We start from the raw sequence: 27,853 nt of genomic DNA, 5'->3' as shown, positions 1-27,853 counted from the left end.
CAGCTATAGCCAAAGTTAACTAAACGAAATCACAGCCGTTGATCTCACAACATCCACAGTCCATGTAGTAATGAATCTCTCATGGCTGTCACTACCGAGTTAAAAAGAACGCAGCCCAATCCAAAAGCAAGCAAAGAGTGAGACTGAGAGTCAGTGACCATCAGTGAGTTCGTTGTTGTCTCAACTCTATTTATCTTAAGCACTATCATCCTTTTTTTTTTCCTTTTTAATGCGCCGGTGATGGCGAATCACCACCGTACGTCAAGAATCGGCGTTGGGGGCGAAGGAGGGACAGTGTTGGGAGGTTTTGGATGTACTTTTAGATTTTTAGCTTCAGCAATTACAGTTGCTATCTGTTTCTTCTTTGATCCTTCTTCTTCACTTCCCGCTCTCATTTTACTCATCTCCAGACCAACCTTGTAAGTAGTAACTAACTTTTCCCTCTTAATTAACTGAAAATTAGATTTTCTTTTATTGTTTTTTCTAAATAATCGATTCTGGGTATTCTCATTCTGTGCATTAAAAGGTTAATTAAGTGAAGAAAACAGATGAGAAATGAACATTTCCTTGGTTACTGGTTGAACAGCGTCGTTTTCTGTGTGGTTATAGTGTTTCTCCACTGGTTCCGACGGAATTGGATCCACAAGGAGGTCCGTTTTGGCACTCAAATCGGATCCGCTCAAACCCCGATTGTATCAGATCCAGAAACAAGCCAACGATCACCGCTCTCTTGCCCTCGCATACGCCTCTTACGCTTGAAAGCTAAAGCTCGAGAACTCGAAGCTCCTTAGGGTTTTTGCTGATTTATCTCGAAGCTACTCTGATCTCATCAACAAACCAGCGTATCGAGCTCTCTTCGAAGCTGATTCCCTCTCCATCGAGGAGCATGTGCTACAACAATTCGAGAAAGAAGTCAAAGAGCGAATCAAAACCACACGACAAATGATCTCGGAAGCCAAGGAATCTTTTGATAACCAACTGAAGATACAGAAACTGAAAGACGATCTTTTCTGTGAATGAGCAACTGATCAAAGCAAAAAAACAAGGCGCATTTTCCAGCCTTATCGCTGCAAAATCGATCCTTAAAAGCTTACATTGTTGTCAATGAGGTTGATGGAGGAACGAATCTCTCATCCAGACAAATATACAGATGAAGGGAAGCCAATTCCTCGCGAATTTGAGGATTCAAACCTTTATCATTACGCTATCTTTTCAGATAATGTGCTTGCTGCATCCGTGGTGGTGAATTCAGCCACAAAAAACGCAAAAGAACCATGGAAACACGTTTTCCATGTGGTAACAGATAAGATGAATCATGGGGCAATGCAGGTTATGTTCAAATTGAAAGATTATAATGGAGCTCATATTGAAGTTAAGGCAGTAGGAATCGGCGAACCTGCAAAAGTTTTACTTTGAGAACACACTTGAGAATGCCACAAAAGATACTACTAACATGAAGTTTAGGAACGCTAAGTATTTATCAATCTTGAATCGTTTGAGGTTTTATTTGCCAGAGATGTATCCAAAGTTGCATAGGATATTGTTTTTGGATGATGATATTGTGGTGCAGAAGGATTTGACTGGGTTGTGGAAAATTCATAAGGATGGGAAAGTGAATGGAGCAGTGGAGACTTGTTCCGGGTCTTTCCATAGGTATGCACAGTACATGAATTTCTCACATCCACTGATTAAGCAAAAGTTTAACCCCAAAGCCTGTGCTTGGGGATGAATTTCTTTGATTTGGATGCTTGGAGAAGGGAAAAGTGTACTGAGGAATATCATTACTGGCAGAATCTGGTGAGCTTTGATACCCAGTCTTATGTTCTTCGATTGGTTTACCTTGCAGCCTTATGCTACTTTTGGTTTGATTATGCTATTTACCTTTAGATGCTGCAATTTGTTCCATGGTCTAGCTTGTTTAAATTGTTACAGAACTTTAGTTAGTTAGATGAAATTGCTAGTGGGAAGCTAATAATACACTGAAATTTAAGGTGGAAATTATAGCAGCTTCTGGTTTTAATGTTTTGTTTTTCTCATCGTGGCTGCTACTATTGGGTCATAGCAGTTAGCGTTGATTTAACTGGTGGGGATTACCTTGGCTTTGCTTGCAGAATGAGAATAGGACCTTGTGGAAATTGGGAACGTTTCCCCCTGGTTTGATCACATTTTACTCCACAACAATGCCGCTAGACAAGCCATGGCATGTTCTTGGACTAGGCTATAATCCAAGCATTAGCATGTAGGAGATCCGCAATGCCGCGGTGGTACACTTCAATGGGAATATGAAATCATGGCTGGATATTGCCATGAATCAGTTCAAGCCCCTTTGGAGTAAGTATGTTGACTTCAATTTGGAGTTCATCCAGGCCTGCAATTTCGGTGTCTAAAGAAAAAGAAATATTTAATCTCACCTTAATCGACTATTGTTATTCTGCGTGGAAGGAAAGTAGAATTTACCCTACTCTAGCGTAGCATAGCATATTAATTTGTCCATACAAGTATCGCAATTAAAATCACTCAGCTGATGTTCAACTGTTATATTATTTTGTAATCATAATGTTCCTTTTAACTCTCTAATTAGCAACAAGGAGAGGCATTTAGAAAGCTATCAAATCTACTTAGTTATCAGGTGTGCAGATACATTGCAGCAGGAAGACGTGGAGTCAGGATAACTTCAAGTGGGTTTGCCTTAGGCATGGTGATGCCTAGCCCTTCACTCATATCCACTGGCCCCCCAAACGTTGTAGTTAACTCGAATCCCTGTAGCATGCAAGCAATAATCAAGCTTGTCATTTGCAATGCCAGTGTCATCCCCGGACAGATCGTTGACCTGACCCAAACGGGATCAGCTCAAAATGTTGGCCCACAACATCTACATCTTCATGCCTCGTAAGAAATCTTTAAGGTTCAAACACATCAGGATTATTTGACCAAACCCGAGGGTTTCGATGCAATTTCCACAGATTCACTATCACACAAGTGCCCTTCTGACGTGGAAGCCGCCGATGCTACATTCTTCTCTTGCCAATGGGAAACAGATATTGGCCCGGGCAGGTATAGTGGCAATGTTTCCTTGATAACGGCCTGGAGATAGACTAGTTTCTCAATATCAGAGTCTTGCACCCATTTTTCTTTGCCCACTTTGAGGTCTAGCTCCTGTTGAGCACACTTCAAAGTATGCCTATTGTTCATCAAGTTGGACAATTCCATGTCAATGTAATGTATGTCGTGTCTGATCCTGCTAAGAACTAATTCTACTGAAGAAAATAAATTAGGGCCACATAAACAGTTAACCATTGAGGATTATACATTCTCTTAGCATGTTTCCCCTTCTAATAGGGTATAAATGGTTAGCTGAAATGTCATTTTCTTCTTTATATGATGAAATCCACTCCAAAGAACAATTTAACTGGGAAAGGTACTTTTGCAATATGAAGAACATAACATTACTGCGGCCTTGATAATTGTTTCCCGAGTGTAGCCTAACATGGAATCCTCCTCAATTGCAGATAGCAGTAGGTTGATGAAATCTGGATGCTCGTTCGGTTTCGGTTCACTCTCGAGCCACTTCAGTTTATGCTCCTCCACCCATTTCAACGATGGAGTCTATCTCTTTTGCAAAATGCTTCATGGATTTCACTTGCCCCATTAACACGGAATCCATCCATCCTAGGAATGGTATCACTTCCGAAGGAGAAATAAGTCCAGAAACATACATGAACTCTTTGACAACTTTTGTCACATGCGCTGCTGCTTCGTCATCATTAGCATCATAGAAACATCTTTTGCCAGCGATCAATCTCATGATCGTATTTAAGGTGAGGGATTCGAGCTTTTGACTAATCACCAACTTCGGGTTTGGATTTCGTTCGTTTTCTTGCAACACAAATATAAATCTTTGATAAAAGCATTGACCTCGGAGATCTGGACATGCTTTAATGTCTCAAGTCAAAGACTAGAGAGAAGTTCAACCACAGCTAGTTTTCGTATCTGGCGCCAATACTCGTAAGGAGCAAATCCAAATCCGGCATGATCGTAGCCGAGGTATATTCCAGCATTGGATCGTGGACGATTAGCTATCACCCTGTCCTCGTTGACCTCCAAGGAGGTGCATGTGCCCTATGAGTGGTATGGTTCCTGAAGGTTTTGGGGCTAACAGTAGGCGCTTACTTTGGTCGCTCGGAGTCCCCAGTTTCCACAGTTTGTATAATAGTAACAATCCTAGAATCCCTGCAATTGCTACTACAGAAGATAAGAATTCCATTTTTTTTTATCTAAAAGTGAGAGGGATGATGCTGAGATTAAGGGTTTCTAATTTGATCTCAGCTGTGTTTGTCGGCTGTTGAAGATTATTCAACAGGTCACCTCGTTATCTTGTGGAATTCGGGTTAGGTTAAGGTGTATAATTCTTATATGAAAGGGATAGCAAATGACACAAAACAATTGTCATAAAATAAAGGATAAACTACGTATTTGGCTACTCACCTCCGTTCTGGTCACCAACTAATTTTTTTTAAAACTATATCTAATTATAATTTTTTTATGCAAATGACTTGTTGAATTTTAGTACACATATAGAGCTCATTAAAGAAACTAAAATTTTTTATCAACCAAGTTTGAAGTGATTGCTTTCGGATAAGTTGATGTAATTTTAAGAGTAAAAATAATTAAGATACCTTGTTCTCGTTAAACTATTCTTAATTCCCATTATTTTGAATTTTTTTTAAAGAAAATCAATAATTTTGATGTAATCTCCGTAAATATCCTTATGATTTTCACACTAAAATAGAACATAATGAACAGTCTCACAATTTGTGAATGCTAAAATAATTGGTGTATGGTCATCATATTAACAAGGGTAAATTATATCGTTGACCACTTAACTACAACCCTTTTTTATTTCGATCACTATTTTTGAATTTTTGTCAATCAGAACACTGAACTATTTAAATGTATTCAATCAGGGCATTGCAGTTAACAATTAACAGAAGTGTTGACGTGGCATTTAATAAAGTTGGTATAATTTACATTTAGCCCTTATTACTTACACAATCTATCAAATTGTCCATACTTTTAAATTAATTCAATATATTTAATCATTCAATTATATGATGACATGTGTCACAATATCATTAGAGGGATTTTATTAATTTAATTTAAATAATTTTTCCTCCAATCAGATGGTGACATGTAGCATCATCTGATGGAAGGAAAATAAATTGAAACAACATTATACTTGGAGGGGGAGAGGGAATCAAACCTGGGAGACCTTGGATAATAAGCAGCAACCTTAACTATTGCTCCAAGACTTCTTTTTGGTATAATACTTACATCAACTAATATTTATATCATAATATAATGAAGGCCAGAACAATGAAAATAGAAGCAACACTAAAATGACTTGATTCGAATAAATTAATATTTTAAAATATATTGTTTATATTCAACCGACCCACCCAGAAAATATGTTGTCTATATTTGACTCGTCCCAACTTGATTCGAATAAATCAATATTTTAAAATAGTTAAAATAACATACTTAAAATTATTTATTATATTTTAAATGATTAAAATAATATATTTTTACATTAAACTCAATCCGATTTGAATATATAAAAAAGGTAAACTAGTAATTTATACATGTTGGGGTCGGGCCGGTGATTTCTTACCTTAAACCCGACCTCGCCCTGATTCGAATATGTTAATACTTTAAAATAGTTAAAACAATACATTTATAATTATTTATTATAATTTAAATAGTAAAAATGATATAGTTTTCCTTAAACATGGTCTGATTCGAATATAGATATAGAAGAATATACTAATAATTTATACCGAATTGAATCGAGTAGTTTTAGTGTTACATCTATTTTTATTGTTATGGTCTTCATTATATTATAAGATAAATATTAGTTGATATAAGCATTATACTATAAAAAATGCTTGGAGCAGTGGTTAAGCAGAGGTTTGATTCCCTCTTTCCCTCCAAGGACAATGTTGTTTCAATTTATTTTTCTTCCATTAGATGGTGCCACATGTCATCGTCTGATTGGAGGGAAAATATTTAAATTAAATATAAATTAAATTAATAAAAAAACCTCCAATGATATTGTGACACGTGTCATCATGTAATTGAAGCGTTAAATATATTAAATTAATTTAAAATTATGACCAATTTAATAGATTGTGTAAGTAGTAAGGACTAAATGTAAATTATACCAAAGTTATTAACTATCACGTCAGCACTTTCGTTAACTGTTAAATGATAGCGACTTAATTGAATGCATATAAATAATTGGGTGGTTTTGTAACATCCCAAATTATGGGTAAGTGACTAAATGGTAAAGTTTCAGAATTTAGTGGTTAAAATAGAAGAATGGATTAGTTTAATGATTTATCTGGAGATAAATCCTAAAAGTTTTAGTAATTATTGAATGAATTAATGGGTAAAATGGTCTTTTTATCTAAAAGATAATTATCTTATCTCTTTATTAAGAGATAAGCATATAGGGAGATATTTCTCCAGAACTTCTCCTTCTCCTTCCTCTCCTCTCGTAACTCCAAGCTCAAAGGTGAGTCTTCTACTTAGTTAATTATTTGTTAATTTTAAGATTTGGGTTTTGATCATTAGATGATAACTAAGCTAAAGGAAAGCTTAAGTTATCTTAACATCAAAGGATGATGGAGTTAGGAGAGATTTAAGATTTGAAGTTCTTAAATGAAATATTGGAATATAGTTCATAACTAGAATTGAAAGTTAAATTTGACTTGTCATCAATCTAGTTAAGATATACGAAGTGTTAAAAATGGAATTCAAACATGTTGATTTATTAATGTAATTCTTGAATTACATATGAAGGATAGGATTTGAAGGTTTAAGATGAAATAAATGAGTATAAATTGGTTTAAGGATGTGTACTAGAGTTAAGAATGAAAAAGGGGATTAAACATGAAGGATTTAATCCAAATGAATGAACTTTCGGGTTCAAAAAGAGGATTCTCGACAGAGTGCACTGATGCACATTCATGGTGCATCGATGCATCAAGGTTAAAACCCAGAAATTGTTTGAATGTGCACCGATGCATTGGTAGTGCATCGATGCACTCTTTTAAAATAAAAACATCGAATACAATTGGTGCATCGATGCATAAGGAGTGCATCGATGCATCTCAGCAATAATACAACATGGAATACATTTTATGCACCGATGCATCAGTAGTGCATCGATGCATACCTTCATTAAAAGATGAAATTGACTTTTCTCTTAGTCTAAAGAGTGAATCATTAGAGTATATTAGTTATAATATTGATATAGATCCATGTGTGATCATGTAGATACTAAAAGTAAGCTTATTCCGGAACGATCAAAGGATTAGAATCGAATCAAAGCAAAGCTAAGGTAAGTGCATACTATATGTATAGTATAATGGAATAAGACTTGTGATAAGTCTAATCCTTATGTTGATTTTTATAATACAATGATTGTGAACATGCATACATGATAATTATGGTGATATGATATGTGATATGAGAACATGATATGAATTAAGTGATATGAGCTACATGATCTACGTGAATGTATGCACTTGTGATACATGTGATATGATATGAAATATATAATTACACATACATGTGGTATGTGACAGAAGAGAAAGAACAAGTGATATGAAAGGTATAAGAATAATGCTCATAGTATACGATATAAGAACTATAGGTGTAGTTGGCATGCCAAGAGTCGAGGGTTTACATATGTTTAAAGGCACATATGAACAGTTTACATATGTTTAAAGGCACATATGAACAATTTACATATGTTTAAAGGCACATATGAACATTTTACATATGTTTAAAGGCACATATGAATAATTTATAGAGAAAATCGCCTCAGTGACCAAAAATGTCTTATAATATACGATTTTAATCAACTTTTTTTGGATTTGCCAAAATGACCAACAAAATCGCAACGCGATATCAAAATCGCAACGCGATTTAGAAAATCGCAACGTTGAAAAGAATATCGCAACGGTCAAAAGAAAATCGCAACGCGATCTTCCAAGAATCGCAATGCGAGCCAAAGAATCGCAATGCGATTCCAAGAATCGCAATGCGATCTTCGAAGAATCGCAATGCGATCTTCAAAGAATCGCAATGCGATTCAAAGAATCGCAACGCGATTGAGAAAATCGCAACGCGATTCCAATAATCGCAACGCGATTGAGAAAATCGCAACGCGATTCCAAGAATCGCAACGCGATTGAGAAAATCGCAATGCGATTCCAAGAATCGCAATGCGATCTTCGAAGAATCGCAACGCGATTGAGAAAATCGCAACGCGATTCCAATAATCGCAACGCGATTGAGAAAATCGCAACGCGATTCCAAGAATCGCAACACGATTGAGAAAATCGCAATGCGATTCCAAGAATCGCAAAACGGCAAAAGAAAATCTCAAAAGCAGTAGAGTTGTTCGTATTGCATTTGTTTCTTAAAAATTTTCTCTAAAAAGATAGTATCCGCGCGGACGTGTCGAAGACACGTATTACCACGACCACGACCACGACCACGACCCGAGACGAGACGGCGGCGGCAGCGGCGCGCGAGAGTCCCCCTTGTTCTCTTTCACTCAACAAGGAAATGAGAAATCCAAGCCTTAAATACACTTCCCAATAGTGTTTCCAATACTATGTGGGATTGAACATTACCAACAACCTTCACATGTCAACCTATTTTGTGTGCTTAATTTGACTGTGCCATTCACTAAAATTGTTGGAGATTAGTTAATTTGAAGAAGTGTAACTAATAAACCATAAGCCAAGTAAATTGCTTTTATTTGTCGTGAAATGATGTCCCTGCAACCTTTGGTGGAACTTTGGACCTTGTAATAAACTTGAACTATGCTTCCAGTTCCATCCAGTAGAGAATTTAAAATCATAACTTGTAACTTTATCTCCAATATCACAAAGCAACAAAAAATCTACAAGAAATTGATCAGCTATGAGGAGAGTCTTGAATGTAGAATTGTTGTGTATAAATCCACATGTATGCATAACCGAGTAGAAATTATATTTGTATACGGCAACCCACCCTTTTTCACTAAACAAAACAATTTTGGCATACCAAATGAACTAATCTCTCTTATAGTCACACTCAAGCTCTTAGCAAAATAGGTTGACATGTGAAGATTGTTGGTAATGTTCAATCCCACATAGTATTGGAAACACTATTGGAAAGTGTATTTAAGGTTTGAATTTCTCATTTCCTTGTTGAGTGAAAGAGAACAAGGGGGACTCTCGCGCTCCGCCGCCGCCGCCGTCTCGTCTCGGGTCGTGGTCGTGGTCGTGGTCGTGGTCGTGGTCGTGGTAATACGTGTCTTCGACACGTCCGCGCGGATACTATCTTTTTAGAGAAAATTCTTAAGAAACAAATGCAATACGAACAACTCTACTGCTTTTGAGATTTTCTTTTGCCGTTTTCTCAATCGCATTGCGATTCCTGGAATCGCGTTGCGATTTTCTCAATCGCGTTGCGATTTTCTTTTGACCGTTGCGATTTTCTTTTCAACATTGCGATTTTCTAAATCGCGTTGCGATTTTTGTTTCGCATTGCGATTTTGTTGGTCATTTTGGCAAATCCAAAAAAAGTTGATTAAAATCGTATATTATAAGACATTTTTGGTCACTGAGGCGATTTTCTCTAATTTATATATGTTTGAAGGCACATATGAACATTTTACATATGTTTAAAGGCACATATGAACAGTTTATATTGTGACCTCTGGATCGTGGTCCTTCGGGACGAATACTGAACTAAGGTTCGGTGCCCCATGAGGGAATTGATACGAGCTGTGGTGACAGCATTAGTGCACAACCTCAATGCACTCACATACCTCTATTCTCAATAATATACATGGGCAATGCAATTGAAATACCGAATTAAAGTGAAAGTGATACAAGAAGGTAAGTTTCGTATGTGCATTATATGATTATATATGTTATCGTGTGATAGATACATGCATCTTGAAATGTCATGATCCAATGGTAAGTATGAACATTCATAAGTTTATTGTTGCATATTCATTTATTGCCTCACTAAGTCTATGACTTAGCGTGTAAGTGATTTACACGTAGGTACAAAGAATCAGGAAAAGTGGAAATAGATGTAGCACGGACAACAATACTACTAAGAGATCAGATCAGAAGTAATTGACAAAGTATGTACTTGGTTATGTATAGAATGTGGGCATGTAATAAGTGTTCATTACGAATACTCTGATCGATTTTGTATTTTATGGTCTTGTGTAAATTAATGTGTTTCGTTTTAATGAAAGTTTAAAAATTCCCGGGATTTTCTATAAGAGTCAAGGTTTTGAAAAGTCAATGTGACACCTCAGACTTGTATTCGGGTCGGATATGAGTTAAGGGTGTTACAGGTTTGATTTACAAAAACTAAAAAATAGTGGTCGAAAAGAAAAAAAAAAGTTATAGTTAAGCGGTCAACTGTATGGTTTACCATATTAACAACATGTTGTACTGTACGCTGAGTTTCATTGGAACTCAGTTGCACTCGAGAATTCTAGGGTGAAAATATACACCTTCGAATGCATAACAATGGCACAAAGACATGTAAATACACAAGTTGTTAAACAAATTTCATCAATTACCAATACATCATTTTTGTATGTCTTATGTCATAGCAGATGACCATTTCATCATCGTTGTATATATATGTCGAATCCCAAATATCCTACTTCAAGTATCCATTATTATATTGTCTTTTATTCTCAAAAGTTATTATATGTGTTTTATGACTGTTAATGTCACAAGACTAAAAATGAGTGTAAAATATAATAGAAAATATTTATTTTTATTAGTCCAAGATAATTAGAAGTGTATATATGTTTAAAAAATTTCTTAATTTATTGATAACGAGCTTACACACTTAACAAACTTAATTGCTCGAAGATCGTTCAAACTAATATATATATATAATGAAAAAGAAAAAACAGGGGAGACAAACTGAAGCGGCCATGTTTATCCAAATTTTACATTACTCGTTGCTTTAGAAGTGCTACATTTAGATTTGATAAAGATGAGAAGGAAGGCGAGGAGTAAGGACAAGTTCAAGAGGTGTACTCTTGGGCAAGTTAAAGGATGTTCCTTCACTCATATCCACCGGCGCATTCAAAGGTGTGTTTAAGTCGAATCCCTGAAGCAGGCTAGCAATCGTCAAGTGTATGACTTGCAATGCCAAAGTAATCCCGGGGCACGACCGTCGACCGGAACCAAATGGAATCAGCTCAAAAAATTGGCCCCAGATGTCCACTTTTTCATGTGTAGTGAGAAATCTTTCGGGCTGGAACTCCTCCGGGTTCGACCAAACTCGAGGGTCACGGTGCAACTTCCATATGTTAACGATTAGACGAGTGCCCTTAGGGATGTGGTAGCCACTCACACGACAGTCTTCCATTGCCTCGTGAGGAACTAATATAGGGGCTGCTGGATGCAGCCGAAATGTTTCCTTAACGATGGCCTTGAGATATACTAATTTCTCCATATCAGATTCTTGCACCCATCGTTCTCTCCCTATTTTGAGGTCTAGCTCTTCTTGTGCTCGCTCCAAGGCATGTTTGTTGTTCATCAAGTTGGCTAAAATCCATGTCATTGAAACGGATGTGGTGTCACTCCCCGCTGAGATTAGAGTCTAAAGTGTATAAAAGGATAAACCCAAATCAGAATACTAATTTTTGAAATTCATGTTTATAAATTATATAAATATAATCATTAGAGATTCATAAATTAAAAAAATAATCAAAGGATATCAACATAGACGAGATCATATAAAAAAATTAAGATTTTTATAAATAAAAAGAATCTTAATTACTATATTTAATCAAACCTTTGGGATATATTTTAACGGTGGACCAAACATGCAAAATGAAGAAACCGGCTCCAAAATTAAAGAAGAAAAAAAATGAAGAGTGCTGTGCAAAAGCATACCGTTGTTGTTGCCTTGATAACCTTGTCGCGTGTATGGCCGAAAACCATCTCATCGTCAATCGCAGATAGCATGACGTCAATGAAATCTTGGTGTTGGTTTGATCCATTTCCAATCCCTTTGGCTATATGTTCATCCACCCAACTTTCAACAAGATGGTTCATCTCTTGGGAAGCACGCTTCATGGCTTTCACTTGCCAGCTCCACTTATCCGTCCATTTCAGAAACGGAACCACTTCCGAAATCGCCTTAACCCCCATCAGGTACGAGAATTGCTTGTAAATCTTCATGACACGATGTGCTTCCTTATCATCAACACCCTCCGCATTCGAGAAATATCTCTTACCTGCAACTAATCCTAGGACCATGTTCAAGGTGAAAACCTCAAGCTTTTCATCCATGGAGATCGTCTGGTTTGGTTTATTGAAAAAAGTGTACAAATCCTTCATTAATGCCTTCACCTCCCAGTCCCTAACATGGGTTGACTTTGCTAACTTGTGTGTGGAGAGAAGTTCAACCATGGTGAACTTACGCATCTCACGCCAAAATGGTCCGTAAGGAGCAAACCCAAAGCCGGCATGATCGTACGCCATGTATTTGCCAGCATACGTTGGTGGACGAGTGGCTAAGGCACGGTCGTTTGTGGTCAAACACTCTTTAACAGCTTCGTGATTGCCGACGATGAGGGTTGGGAATAGGCCGAATCGGAGCATGAAAACAGGCCCGTACTTATCCGCCATAGACGCAAGGGTTCGAGCAAGGGTCGGTTGAGCACCGAGCAGGTGAAGGTGGCCTATGATCAGCAAAGATCCCGACACTTCCGGGGCTAGCAATTTACCCTCGTCGTGCTTATGCCTCTGTCGCCATATGTAGTAAGCTATTAATAATCCTATAAAGCTCCCAAAGATTGCTGGTAGATAAGAAGAGAAATCCATGAAGAAATTCAGATTAAAGAGTCCTTGGCAATTTTAGCTTGATGGAAGTAAACTGAATAAATAGATTAAGAAAAAAAAAATGTGTGGTTCATAATCTTTAACTGAGGCTGCTGATGTCCATATTTCGTAATAATGCTGACAAGAACGTTGGGAGCAGCGTGCAACTTTTTCAACAAAATAAAAAGGGTAAATTAAATAGATAATTAATATGATTAAAAAATTCACTGATTTTTTAAAAGTAATAATTTAATAATTAATATAATATATTTATAATAAATTAATTATTCATCATTAGCAGTCGTTAATGAGACCGACAAACTACTAATGTAACACGTTAATCTTCTGACATTTCACCATTTTAATTGATTGTTTGGTCGGAATTATCTTCCATATTGTTGCATCCATGTTCTTCAACAGCTCTTATTCTTTCTCAAGCTCCTTACCTGATCGTCTATCAATCTTGGTAAACAGTCTGTCGGTTTTAAATACCGTTAATGACGAGAGATCAATTTATCAAATATGAATATTGTTAGTAACTAAATCATTACTTTTAAAATGACAATAGAAAAAAAAATAATCTTACTCAAATATATTAATGACTATTTATTGTAGTTTAACCAATTAAAAATAATAAAAGGAAATTAAAAGGAATGGCTACGAGCTTTCAGGATTTGTTGAACAAATAATAAAATATTGAATTATCCCATTCAACAGACCCCAGCTTTCAATTATTAGTCGTACAAATAATAAAAAGCGAATTATTGGCTTGTTGAACAAAGAGGGAGAAAGTGGAGTTAAATTATGACACCTTAATAAATTCTAAGAAATAGAGGATTTTAAAATGTGACATAAAATAGATCTTATTTTAATCTATTCTATTGCTTTAATCGACATCTACATAGACAGATGTATATGTTAATTTGAAGTTGTAACTAACATTATGGTAAATTACATCTTTCCTCGTTGAATTTTATTCTCTCTTATTTTACTCATTATATTTTCAATTTTTGTTATTTTGCTCACTGTTACAAAATGAATTATTTTGATCACTCTGTCGTTAATTTTTTAACGATGTTATGATATGACATAAGCATCAAAACGACGTAATTTTAAAAAACTCAAATATACACCAAAACGACGTCATTCTGAATCATCTTCTTTCTCCCCATTTTTTCTCTACTTTGTAAATAAAGTGATCGGTTGTCGTCATTTTTCATTCCTGCCACCGTCTACCATCGTTGATGATGGTCGTTCGGTCTCAAAATTCATTGGTCGGTTCTTCTCAACCCCTTGATTCCAAATATGGTGGTTGTTTCACCGGAATATATCTCAAAATCGTTGAATCGAGATTCAAATGTTCTTCCTTACTTTTAATCTCCAGTTCGTGGACTTTTGAACACATTCCAACAAAATAGATGTTGGATTCGGAATCAAGGTGTCGAGGAGAAGCGACCCATGAAATTTATGACCGAACGACCATCGTCTAAGGCGGTAGACGGTGATCGATAATGGGATCCGACTACAAATTTTCGTTCGGTGGAGTTGAAAAAATGACTCTGAAAGAATAACTTACTGTCGAATTGAGTTGCGGATGGCTCCTCCGTCATGAAGTCGAGTCCATCTTGAAATGATATGGAATTGAAGCCGTAGTTCAGAATTTGAATCGGAATGTGGCTTCTTATTACCCTTTGATATTCTTCTTGGTTTAAAGACCTTAGTTAAAAATTCGACTGAAAAATAGTTCTTTGATTGCATCGTGTGGTTGACAGGCCCTCGAGCTAAATGAAATCGAACTCGAAAAGTCTTCATTGACAGATAGTTTTTCTCGACTTAAGCTATACTGCCGAGAAACGGTTTCTTGTCACTATGGCACGGCTAACCTAAGTCTTTTTCTCGACTTGAAAACCTCGACTACAACCGGATAGTAGTATGATTGATGTGTCATCGAGCTGAATAGAATCGAACTCGACAATTTTGTTGACATATAGCCCTTCTTACCTTGAGCTATATTGTAAATTTGGTTTGCCTTTGAGCTGAGTGTAATCAAACTCGAAGGTCTTCGGTTGGCAGATAGCCCTTATCGACTTAAGCTATGCTGCAAATGATGTGCCTTGGAACTGAGCATAGTCGAACTCGAAGGTATTTTGGTTACAGATAACCCTTCTAGCCTTGAGTTATGTTGTAAATGATGTGCCCTCGAAGCTGAGTGTAATCAAACTTGAGGGTCTTTGGCAGATAGCCCTTCTCAACTTAAGTTATGTTGTAAATGATGTGCATTGGAGCTGAGCGTAGTCGAACTCGAAGGTCTTTAGTTGGAAGATAACCCTTCTCGACTTAAGTTATGCTATAAATGATATGCCTTGGAGCTGAGCGTAGTCGAACGCGAAGGTATTTTGGTTACAGATAACCCTTATAGCCTTGAGTTATGATGTAAATGATGGGCCCTCGAAGCTGAGTGTAATCGAACTCGAGGGCATTTGGCAGATAACCCTTCTCGACTTAAGCTATGCTGCAAATTATATGCCTTGGAGCTGAGCGTAGTCAAACTCAAAGGTCTTTAGTGGGCACGATTCCTTTCATCGTGAAGTTGAAACCGTGGATGGCCCCTTTGTTGTGAAGTTGAAATCCAACCATATGTGTTGTTTCGAGGCCAATATCCTTCGCCGTGAAGTTGAAATTGACTCTGAAACTGGAAAATTATTTGTTGACAGCCAGCCGCCCCTTCGCTGTGAAGTTGAGCTTTTATTGTCTCGAGTCCAATATCCTTCGATGTGAAGTTGAAATTGACTCTGAATGAAACTGAAATGTTTGTTGACAGTCAGTCGTCCCTTCGCTGTGAAGTTGAGCTTGTGATATCCCGAGTCTAATATCATTCGATGTGAAGTTGAAATTGACTCCGAATGAAACTAAAAAGTTGTTTGTTGACAGTTAGTCGCCCCTCCGCTGTGAAGTTGAGCTTGTGTTGTCTCGAGTCCAATATCCTTCGCTGTAAAGTTGAAATTGACTCTGAATGAAACTGAAAAGTTATTTGTTGACAGTCAGTCGACCTTTCGCTGTGAAGTTGAGCTTGTGTTGTCTCGAGTTCAATATCCTTCATTGTGAAGTTGAAATTGACTATGAATGAAATTGAAAAGTTATTTGTTGACAGTCATTTGCCCCTTCGTTATGAAGTTGAGCTTGTATTTTCTCGAGTCCAATATCATTCGCTGTGAAGTTGAAATTGACTCTGAATGAAACTGAAAAGTTATTTGTTGACAGTCAGTCGCCCATTCGTTGTGAAGTTGAGCTTGTGTTGTCTCGAGTCCAATATCCTTCGTGTGAAGTTGAAATTGACTCTGAATGAAACTGAAAAGTTGTTTATTGATAGTCGCCCCTTCGCTGTGAAGTTGAGCAACCACCATCAATTTATGAATGCGCTTTTGAATCGAGTATCTTTCATATTGAAGTTGAAATTTGACTCTAAAAGCTGTAAAAAATTATGTGTGCTAAAAATGATAAATGTGATGCTCTTAAGTATGTCTAAGATGCATGCAACATGAATGAGTTATGTTTTATCTCTTGGATTGGAGTCCCGTGTTTTGTTTGTCAATTTGGTCATTGGAATCGATCGTGCCCTATTTGCTTATCGAGCTTTGGCTTTACAGACCTTTCATATTTTAGATTGTCCTGTTTGAAAATGTTTTTCTCATTTTTCTTATTTTAGGAGGGAAAATGATAAAAATTCTGTAAAATATTGTTCGCAATTGAATCAAATTGTAAACATGAGTTCAAAGTATATCAAATGAATCAATAGCTCTTTTTAATGCTTTCAGAGTTATAGCTCTTTTACAAATGTTCAAATGGATGAGTTGACTTCAGGTTGACCTAAGGTTTCAGTCATAAAAATGTCACTTTTTGGGTTATTGCAACGTGCTTTTTTTGGTTTGGCATTTTAATTGGGTGCAGATAGAATGACGAAACTAGCATGATCAATTACTAGACCTTTTATTTCGGTCCTCTGAAATCTTCCATTTGTTCAAGCCTCGTAAGCTCCTCTAACAAAGGTAGTGCAGAAATATTGGTCTAAAAATGAAATTCCTGAGTGCTCATGTGAAGTTTACTATAACAGGTGTTCCTTAACCCCCTTAGTCCATCATAACCGAAAATTTCTTGCTTAGATTAATTTCATTTAATTTGACGTTATCTGGCTAGCTGAATCCATAAATCCGGGGCGTTTAACCAATTGCTTTAGAGGGACAACTTAACATTATAATCAATTTTATCAAGTTAACTGAAGGGTTCATCTCATCACAAAGTCTTCGACCGGACAATAGCAGTGGAGCAAACACCAAATTACCAAATGTTCGAGCCATGTCATGGTTTGAACGTAATCTACTCATAAGGCCAGGGCTTTCAAGTTTCCTCTATAACCAATTGCCTTAGTGAAATAGCTCAGCTTTACGGATTTAATTTCTTAAGCTTGTCAAGAAGAACCTGTTATAGTCTAGGTGTTGTTGAAAGTCAAGAAATCTCATTTTTAGAGTTCAATTTCCAAGCAACTGACCTAAACTAGATTTACCTACTCGACTATTCCATATGTAAAAATAATGATCATCATTGAACGTCTTAAACGAAAAGTATAGTAATTTTCATATACAAATGATGCCCCATGTTATTCGCACCTTATGAAAAGGAAATGTTACATTGGTTAATTGCAAGAGCAGAGTACGATGTTTGAGTGTATATTCTGGGTAAGGTCAAAGTCCTTGTTTTAAATCATGTTACTTCGTCGAAGATCTGTAACTTTGAATCATTTACAGAGTTTCTTAATTCAAATAATATTCAAAGAATTGCAAGTTTGCAAATGTGATTCATTGCATAACATCTTTAAAGTAACATAAATTTCTTTAAAATTCCTTACAAAAACTTGAGAAAAAAATGAAAAAACAAATTCAAACAGAATGCCTCAAATGATGAAATAATCTCCCTCACTTGGATGCCCCCAAGTTGTTGAAGTCGATCCAATTCTGGTTACGCATCTTCTGTATGACTCTCTTGAATGCATAATAGTTCTCAATAGTATGCACTGGGACATCGCCGTGATATTCATAATGAGTATTCTCATCATACCACTGGGGTATGGGGTTTCATGGGTTCCACCAGGTATGGTGACACTATATGGGTGTCAATAAGTTATTGGTAAAGCTCTTTGTAGGTCATGGGAATAGAATCGAAATGTTCTCATTTTTTATGAGATATGTGAATGTAAGAAAAATAATGCAAAATATGCATGAATGCATGATGCATGCAATGTTCGAGGTATTGATCCAAAAATGTGTCTGTTATTATAAATAATCCTTATTGGGGACAAAAGTGTTTTATCTTCTAAGAGACAGAAATATCATGACAGCTTCTCACATGTTTACTAGTCTTCTGCCTTCGTCTGTCACCGGTTGAATAACCTGTCGAACCACTCTGGCTTCTCTAGATGAACCGTGCAAATGTTGAGTTACTTTTTGTACTGGCCCAATAAGTCTCTAATGACTGCATCTTTGGCATTTATCTTTTGTTGAACATGTTCCCAACGAATATGTCATTGGAGCCCTCAATTGATAGGAACTAGTGAAGTTCATTTGTCTGTTTCTTGAATTCGCCAGCAATAGTCTCTAATTTCAGCTATTGTTTTGCCATTGTTGTCTTTGAAGGGACTCCCAAGATCAGTAACCTTCATCTTGCCCTGCAACCTTTGTCAGTCAGTTCTTCAAAGATAGACTTTCATTATGCTTGATGTAGACCCGGTTCATTCTGAGTCCTTTATAATGCAGCAGGGTGATATACTCTTCAATTGTAGGCACTACGTCTTCTGGATTGAATGTGACACATAGTCGCATTGTAGATTGTCCTCTACATTTTTATCTCTTGTATTACAACCCCTTTGTCCATTAATACATACACGTTTTTGGTGGATCAACACCTCTTTTAAATTATGCGAATGATGAGAACAAAATGAAAGAGAACAAAAAATAAATAGAGTTAGTGAGGTAAATCAAAACAATAAAAAATGAAAAATCCTACCCCGCATGTTTTATTATTCCTACCCGGACATGATCTCTATCCCGCATGCTAATTTCAAACAAATCCTAACCGCATATTTGTCTATTTCACATGCTTTGAACAGAAAGTAAAGCATGAAATAATTCAGGCAACCTAGAGTTTGAAATGAGATTTCGAGGTGGGCTCTAATTCTCTATAGTCTCCCGATTTAGGTTCTAAAAAACGGTACCCGAGTTCTCCTTGCCGGCGCCCCCTTGGGCTTACCAGACCCTTAGTCCTAAGCCCATTACAAGCTTGTGTGGACTAAGTTAAACTCGAGAGGAAACATTCCCTTATGCCCGCACGGTGAATAAATTCACACGAATACATAATATATATGAATCCCAAAGGCTACTTGCTAGGCCTGTACGGTGAATAAATTCACACGAATGTTTCGCTTTCACCCCCACTTAAATAGGGTTTAGAGCTCGGGTTTAGAGCCTTAAGTGAAAAACAAGTTTGGAAAGTTGAAATCATTAGAAAACGATTAGCACACCTATTTACTTGAAAAATAATCAAAGGTAAATAATTTGAATCGAATAAATTAATTAAAATTTAAATTCACTATTTTCGTATAAAAAGATAACTGAAAATTAACTATGGCATGTCTCACTTACTTGTCCCCAGCAGAGTCGTCAAGCTGTCGCGACCGTCTTTCGGTTTGGACCAGAATTTGGCTTCGACTTAAATAGAATGATTTAGAGTCGCCACTGATAATTTATTTTAAGACAAATAGGTTGATCAGATACCTATTTTTTACCTGATCTACGTCTTACTAGTGATTTGTCGGGTTCGGGAGTCGATTACGGTCAAGGAAGGATTAGCACCCTTGAATCGCCCTTTCGGTACCAATTAATTTAACGGTTGTCTTTAATTGCGAAAATTTAAAACATTTGATTCGAATTGTTTACCTTTGATCAGTTGGAATTTATCAACAAAGATAAAAATTTTAAAGGAAATACATAAATAAATAAAATAAATAAATATTAAATAAATCAAAAGAAAAATTAAAAAGAATAAAATTAAAAAGAATAAAATCATAAAAAATTAAAATAAAATGAAAATAAATAAAGGAATAAAAATAAATCAAAGGAAAATAATAATTTAAAAAATTACAATTTTAAAAAAATAATAAAAAATATTAAATAAACCAAAAATAAAAAATGAAATAAAAAAATAAAAAACGTTTAGAAAGGGGAAAATAATTTTAAATTCAAAAAAGAAAAAAGAAAGTCAAAAGGTTGAAAAAAGTAAATAGGTGTAAAAGAGGAAAACGTTGAAAAGTTGGAAAAGGTTGAAAGAGTGGAAAAAAAGAGGTTGAAAAACGTTTAGAAAGAAAAATATATGTTAATATAATAAAATACATATGATAATAATAATAATAAAGATAAAAGAATAATGAAAATAATATAGTAAAAAAATAAAAATAAAAATAATATAATATAATAGTAATAAATAAAAAACCAAAAATAAAAAAGATAAATAATTAAATAATTAAATATATATACGTATACTATATAAATACTAATATTAACTTATAAAAAAACTAATATTAATACTAATAAAATAAATAAAGGGAAGAATATATATATATATATATATAATATTAATGCTAAAGAAAATAATATAAAAATAATATAAAAAGAAATAAATAAATGAAAATGCGAGGGTACCAAATTGAAAGGAAAAATAAATCGGGGGCAAATTTTGAATCAATTAAGGGATTAAAACTGATTTAGGGATTCAAATAAGACATTAAAAACAAGGAGGGACCAGAAAGAGGATTAACCACGAAGACTCAAAAACACGGGTGAAATCTAGAGTGCAACGACGCTGTTTTAGGGCCTTTAAATACCCTATTATAACCCTGAAAAAAAACCTAACCCCTTTATCATCATCTCAACCACAACACACAAAACAAATGGGGGAGAGAGCTCTAAAAAACCAATCCCACAATCACTCATACCCGAAGAATGGAAGGTCAGATCCCTAGAGGTAAAATATATATCTTTGGTGGCGGGATGATGTTGCTCCGGTGAAGAAAATGGCGATCGAATCTCACCTCAAGGTGCGTTTTTTGAACTGCAGTTCTCTTTTCTTTCACTTTGTTTCATACTCTCTCGTTCGAATATGGCTAACACCACGCATCGGCTTTTAGTAAGGAGGCGTCGAAAAGAAGCCTTTTCGGATACAGACTCAGATCAAGCATTGAACTGTGGATTTGCAAAATTGCTAACACTAGAAAAGGTTTTTCCACTTTATGACGTCAAAAGGTATGTGTGTGTATACCTGTTTCATTAAAGCTGGTAGAGATTTTGAAGCTAGGATACAATTGTGAAGTCAAAATTAACTTGAAGCTGCAGTAGTCTTCCTATAATTTACATAAGCTACCGAAGATTTTGCTAAACATGTTTATAGGGCGTTGTTTGGTTTTTCATTCTATATGTTTTTATACTTGATTGAAATGAGTAAAATACTAAAATATAGTATACATTCAGACCCATTTATTTCTTCAAAATGAATGCCCTAAATAGGGAAAATAAACTGCCAATGGATTAAAACTGAAGACTATACAAATTTGAACTTGAACAAACTTCTTGGAATAAAAGGATTACCGTCTTGAAAAAGTCCGGCTTGTCAGTTTTCTTAGTGAAACTAGGAATGAGTCCCCATTTCATGCAGTGAAGAACAACACCTGCTCCGTGGGTACTAGATCCATCGTCTCGTCGAACAACGGGCAAATTCATTCCCGGACCATCATTATACGAAGGACGGTAACTATATGATTTTTCAACTCAAATTCCAAAACCAGCCAAAAAAAAAAGACAGACGCACGAGAGGTTAACTTTACCGGTCCATGTTAACATGGCGATTGGCGGACCGGGTCGTTGTTGCGATGGCAATCTCTGGGGATGTCGTCGGCGCGAATCGTACAACGAGCTCTTCCGCACATATCCTTTTGCTTTCAATCGAGTTTTGTGAAATTTTTTGTGAACTAATGAATTACTGCTAATAATTTTTTTTTTTCAGTTTTATGGGCGACAAGCAAGAGCGGGAGTGGGATTTTTTTTTTCGTGCTTCGCGTTAGAGAAATCTTGTCCTAACCGTTGGATTTCAGAATGCCCGGAGAGTGGTGCTTCTAGTCTATTCAATTTTTCAATTTTTTTAGCATGAACCAATTGGCCTCTCTATGAGAAATTGTTGTTATTTATGAGGATATGAGTTCAAGCACTATAGATTTAAGGAATGTGAACGTTCAATAACTAAATGTTGAGAGTTATCTTTAAACATATATTGTCTTATACTTACTTTAGATTAATAAAAAAATAATTTTTAAGAGTAAACTACACATTTAGTATCTCAATTATCATTTCGTATCCCGTTTTAGTCAATTAAATATTATATTTTTCAAAATGATATATAATATTATGTTTTGGTTTTATTTTGGTCACTTACCTTTAAAACTAACATAACTATTAATGTGATATTTTAAAAAAATAATGAAGATTTCTTATTACCTTATGGTGATACTTCATCAATACTATTAATTTTAATAATGTGTAACTAAAATAAAATCAAAATGTATTGTTGAATATGATTTGAAAATAAAAATAGTTAGGTGACTAAAATGAAATAAAAATGATAGTTACCATTCTAAACATATAATTTACCTATTTTTTAATAGTACATCGATAGATTATTTTGGATGAGATCGATGATAGTAAAACTAAATATTATATTGGTAATATTTAAATCAATGAAATATGTGTTTAGATGTAACTCTCACATTTTAAAACTTGGGTTAACATTTTTGAATTAAATCAAACGAGATTTTTATTAATTCAATTCTGAATTTTGGGTTAAATTATAAATTAATGAGTTCAAGTGTTAAATGGAAAGTTTAGGTGTTAATATGTGAGTCTTAAGAATTTGGGATCAAATTAAGCTCAATGTGAAAATAGGGTATAAAAATAGAATTCTTGAAAGTATGACAGGTTAATTCATGATTTTCAAAAAGATTAGGTCAATCTAACAATACTAAAAGTTGGGTGACAGATTGCAAATACTAAAACAATTACGGATTTTTTTCGCACATTATCCATTCTTTTAAAACATTTATATAATTTTGTTTTTTTGGCTAATTTTTTCTACACATTTAATACCTAAACTATTAGTTTTGGTCTATTTTATTATTTGAGCTTTCAATTTTTTCAAAAGTATACCTAACGTTGAGTCTTTATTTCATTTTAGTACACGCCGTTAAAAGCTTAACGTGTTTCGTACCTAAACTATTAATTTTGGTTCATTTTAGTACTTAAACTGTTAATTTTTTATATAACTAATGTTTATTTTTTATTTTATTTGAGTACCCGTCGTTAAAAACTTAACGTGTTTAGTACCTAAACTATCAATTTTGGTTCATTTTAATACATATACTTTTATTTTTTTTAAAAATTTAACGTTAAATTTTGAATGAAGTACTAAAATGAAACAAAAACTAAATTTTAGGTGTGGTTTTGAAATTTTAGGTACTAAAATTGACCAAAACTAATAGTTTAGGTACTATAAGTGTAATTTATCCCTTTTTTGGCATAATTGGAAAAAAAATTAAACCCCGATATTTATCAAAATAATCACTTTAATCTTATTTTTTTTAAGTCCCAATGTTTCAAGATTTGATTGAAAAATCCATTGTTGGAAGAAATCTGTTAATTAATCATGTCACAAATTAAATACATAGAGAAATGACATGTCAACAATGTAGGGTGATTGCTAATCAACTAATGGTTTACACACATGAAAATGCTATTTTAACCAAAAATTGAAGTGTTAACGGCGAAAGTATTCCAAAAAATATATAAATATAAGTCGAAGGGATCATTTTAATAGACATAACTAATTTTATTATTATGTTTTTTTAACACAAATTTTAATTGGTCACTCGATACCTGCCTTGGAGTTATTCACTACATTTTCCTTTTCAACACTCGATTGATGTTACCCGACCTCCTCAACACCCCAACTGTTTCTCACACTTAGTATTAGTCACCACCTTATAGTCACCATTTGGAAACTGTCTAATCCCTTCGCTCTCCACAATTCTTTCACATCTTCATCAACACCTTTTCGTACTAATTCTTTACCCAGATATCATTAAGATAAAAAATAATACAAAAATAACACATTTTAAAATATTTTCTGAATTAATACCATTTTACTATGTAAAAACGTATTATGTGGAAAGCGCCTTTAAATATATACCTTAAAGGACGTGATTTTTGCCTAAATAGACACGACTTGGACTAAAATAAAATAACAAAAAAATAAGTGTCAAAAAAAGAAAAAATTATAAATTTAGTTTAAAAATAATAAACGTGCAGTATCGATAAAAAACATGTAATTTACATGAGCTCTGTGTATCTTATTGTGAAAGCAGCTTCAGACTTCAGCTTCGCCTCAAATTCCTCGGATCATCGAAACATATTTTTATTTCAAGATTCACGTTAGCTTACAAGAACAATTCTTTGTTGCCAACTCGAATTGTGTCATATCAACAATAAATGATTCCGATCTCAGTTTCCTCTTAACAAACAATTTTGCTAAGTATGTTCTCGGGAAGTTGAATATGCTTCAATAAGCAAATCCTTCTTCAAACGTTAACCATAACAATATCCGAACCAATGTTGAAATCGTTTTGATTTGAAAAGTAATATCAGAAAACAGAGAGAGAAATCCGAAGCGATTTAAGTACCTTACAATTCTCACGATTGGAATTGAGCATTCGCTTTAGTCTTCGACTTGAAAGAAAATTAGTTAAGCATGACCAAAGTCATACTTAGCATAATTGAAAAGTATGCAAAAAAATAGAGAGAAAACTAGAGAGAAAAAAAGAAGATTTTATTCTTAGATGAGAGAGATATGTTTCTAAGCTTACCCTAAAAGGGTATTTATAGCCTTCAAATTTGTAAAAACAAGCTAAACATCTTAAATCCTAATTAAAACACTTAAAATTATTTAAACTAAAATACCTAAAACAAAGATAAAATATAATGTTTAAAATATTATCCTAAAACTTGAGTTTAATCCAAATCCGAATTCCAGCCAGCTTTGATTTCGAAAATAAAAAAAAACTGTAGAATTCCGTCCTTTTAGTGCAATTTCCAAAATCTAACGTCCTGCACAGAAAATGAATGAAAACGAACAATTAAGCCACAAAAATCAATGATTAATGAGTAATTTAAAAGCAAAATTATAAACTAAATTAAGCACTTATCAAATTCTCCCTCACTTATTCAATGCTTGTACTCGAGCATTAATCAATTAACATATCAAAATCATAAGTTGTCATCTTCAATTTCAATTTATTCCTCAGACTTCCAATCGAACTAAGTACATGATATTTGTCGAATTCAAGTTACAATCAAAGAAAGATACAACCAAGAAAATTTAAAGTAAGCAAGATATCACAATTAATTGCCAACTTCAATGAAACATGACTCAATACATCACAAAGATTCACACATATTCACTCAAAGTGTTTGGGGTAAATGAAATTGTTCAAACCGAAACTAACCAAAATATTACCATAGGCTTAGAATCCAATCAAGTCTCCACTACGAAAAATGAACATAATGCAATAATTAATGGGTCTTTGAACAAGGTGTAACAGGGCTTAGGTTAGGTTAGGGAAAAGGCTGAAAAGAAAGGTTTAAAATACCGAAACAATATATCAAAATAATTAAGAACAATCCACGAATTAACATGAAGCGCGATGAAGAATAAAGCAAGGAAAAAGAATATATGAAAGACAATTGAAGCGATCGATTTTTCCTTCCTTTTTTAGTTTTTTTCGAACAAATGGTCTTTCTTTCTTTTCTTTTTTTGCTTTCATCATTTTTTTATTCGTGGAACAAGAGTGATACAAGATCTCAAGTCTCGGTAAGAGTGTGAAAAAAGAGGAAAAATAAAAGAAAGGTTTCAGGTTTAATTATGAGCTATAAAACAAAGAAAGGGAAATAAGCTCAAAATTGGTTCACTAGTGGATATATAAACGGGTAGGCTTTTTGGGAAAAATGGGTTTATCCTAGGTGCTCCTATCACATTAAAACATTACGTTCAACATGTAGTCTCTATATGCATTGTGATTACAAGTTCTAGAATATCTTAATTAGTTCGGCACACACAACTCAAACAATGAATAAGAAAGAAAATGTATGTTCGTTAGGCTCAAATCTCACAAGAAAAGTTTATATGCATTGAGTCAAGTTCATCTCTATCGACAAAACCATGAAATATCAATACTCAACAAAAAAAAATTCACTAGCTATATCAATCACCAATCATGCAAATTAATTCGATCAAAAACATGGTCATAATCCAAAAGGAAGCAATAGTATAAAGCGAACTTCAAGACTAGCAACCAACGATCCCAACATACCAACATCAGAATAACTCAATTTCAAACAATTAAACAAGTTAAGGAAAAATTTGACACATGCTTATCCTTTCCCCCTCACTTAATCTGTTTTGTCCCAAAACGTATGTCGAATTAAAAACAAAGAGAGATAAAAGGAATACTCCCCAATCTAGTAGCGATTGCGACCACGATCATGTCGAGACGAGCCCGGGCGAAGGTAAGAAATATTCGATCGGAATTCGAATATGTTTAGAGAAAAATAAAATAAAATTAAGCATCTAATAAAATAAAATAAAATAAATGGAATAAAATGAAATAAATTTGGCTAAAAATAAAGCAAAATTAAAATGAAAATAAAACGAAATGGTTTGTCTCCCATCAAGCTCTTTTATTTAATGTTGTTAGCTCGACGACCTGATTCAGACTACAGATTCTAAGAGAAATACTTCTACCACATTTTTTCAACTAAGAATTTCATTATGAGAAATTCTACGATTGTATATGTCGAGACGGTATTTCGCCCGACGAAAACAAGTGTCGTTGCTTTCTAAATCTCGTCTCAAAAAAGTAAGTGTTTTTCTTCTTGCTTTGATAAAACACAATTTTGAGGAGTCTCCACCAATCATTTATAGTGGTGTGATTGGTCACCAAAAATGATATGTTATTTTAATAAAATTTATAAAAATATTATTAAAATAATACAAAAAGGGTATGTTTACCAGAAAATGAGCTCGGGAGTTGATTACGTGTGGGGAAGGATTAACACCCCCACAACGCCCAAAATTGTATTTAATTTCAATTTGTAATCCCATAAAAAAAATTAAGGATATTATTTTATACCAACAAATCATTTAACATACTTTCTTAATCAGTTAAGGAAATATTTTATGACTTATTGTATAAAATAAAATAACAATATTACATATAATAATTTTAATGATTAAAATATGAAAATACTAAAACTTTAGGTTACTATTAATAAAAACTTAATATGCAAAGTACTATAATAGTAAATAATTCTAAAAATAATATTTAAAATTATTATTTTAAAACTAAAGATTAAAATTGTAAAATATCGAAATTAAAAATCTAATTCTAAATATCATGAATCTATGTATTATTAGTGTAATTTAACCCTAAATGATTATTAGGGATTAAAATATAAAGAAATAAAATATAAGGGACTAAATATATTATTTACCCTAAATATATGTAAATATGCGATTAATAATTAAAATAAAATAAACTCAAAAAACCAAATTATAATGCACAAATATAAATTCTAGTGACTAAATTGTAATGCATATAAAGTACAAGGACCACAAACATGATTTGCGCATTTATGAAATTATGCAGAAGCCCCTCCCCAAAACGACGTAGTTTTGAGGAGGATATAAATAGACCTTAAATGTCCTAAAATCCTCATTTTCCCTCA

At 34.2% G+C, this 27,853-nt stretch overlaps 1 protein-coding gene, 1 long non-coding RNA gene and 2 pseudogenes across 2 annotated transcripts; 2 read left to right on the top strand and 2 right to left on the bottom strand.

The window, feature by feature from the left end:
- The first annotated feature begins 120 nt into the window (after positions 1-120).
- LOC120119740 lies at positions 121-2,620 on the top strand (annotated as a pseudogene).
- On the bottom strand, positions 2,565-4,275 carry LOC120119742 (annotated as a pseudogene).
- Positions 4,276-10,962: 6,687 nt separating this feature from the next.
- LOC120119739 (cytochrome P450 CYP82D47-like) lies at positions 10,963-12,946 on the bottom strand. The gene is made up of 2 exons (XM_039139554.1): positions 11,997-12,946; positions 10,963-11,700 (listed from the first exon to the last, which is right to left on the bottom strand). The coding sequence occupies exons 1-2, from the start codon at positions 12,927-12,929 to the stop codon at positions 11,074-11,076; spliced, it is 1,560 nt and encodes a 519-aa protein (XP_038995485.1). The 5' UTR covers positions 12,930-12,946; the 3' UTR covers positions 10,963-11,073.
- Positions 12,947-20,899: 7,953 nt separating this feature from the next.
- On the top strand, positions 20,900-22,291 carry LOC120119911. The gene is made up of 2 exons (XR_005515868.1): positions 20,900-21,069; positions 21,160-22,291. It is a non-coding gene; the product is annotated as an uncharacterized LOC120119911 (long non-coding RNA).
- The last annotated feature ends 5,562 nt before the right edge of the window (positions 22,292-27,853 follow it).

The sequence above is a fragment of the Hibiscus syriacus genome, unplaced genomic scaffold (genome assembly GCF_006381635.1).
Source record: "Hibiscus syriacus cultivar Baekdansim isolate YM2019G1 unplaced genomic scaffold, ASM638163v2 tig00110332_pilon, whole genome shotgun sequence".
NCBI classification, from domain to species: domain Eukaryota; kingdom Viridiplantae; phylum Streptophyta; class Magnoliopsida; order Malvales; family Malvaceae; genus Hibiscus; species Hibiscus syriacus.
The sequence above is the reverse complement of the archived record's forward strand: the minus strand, read 5'-3'. Positions and strand labels throughout refer to the sequence as shown.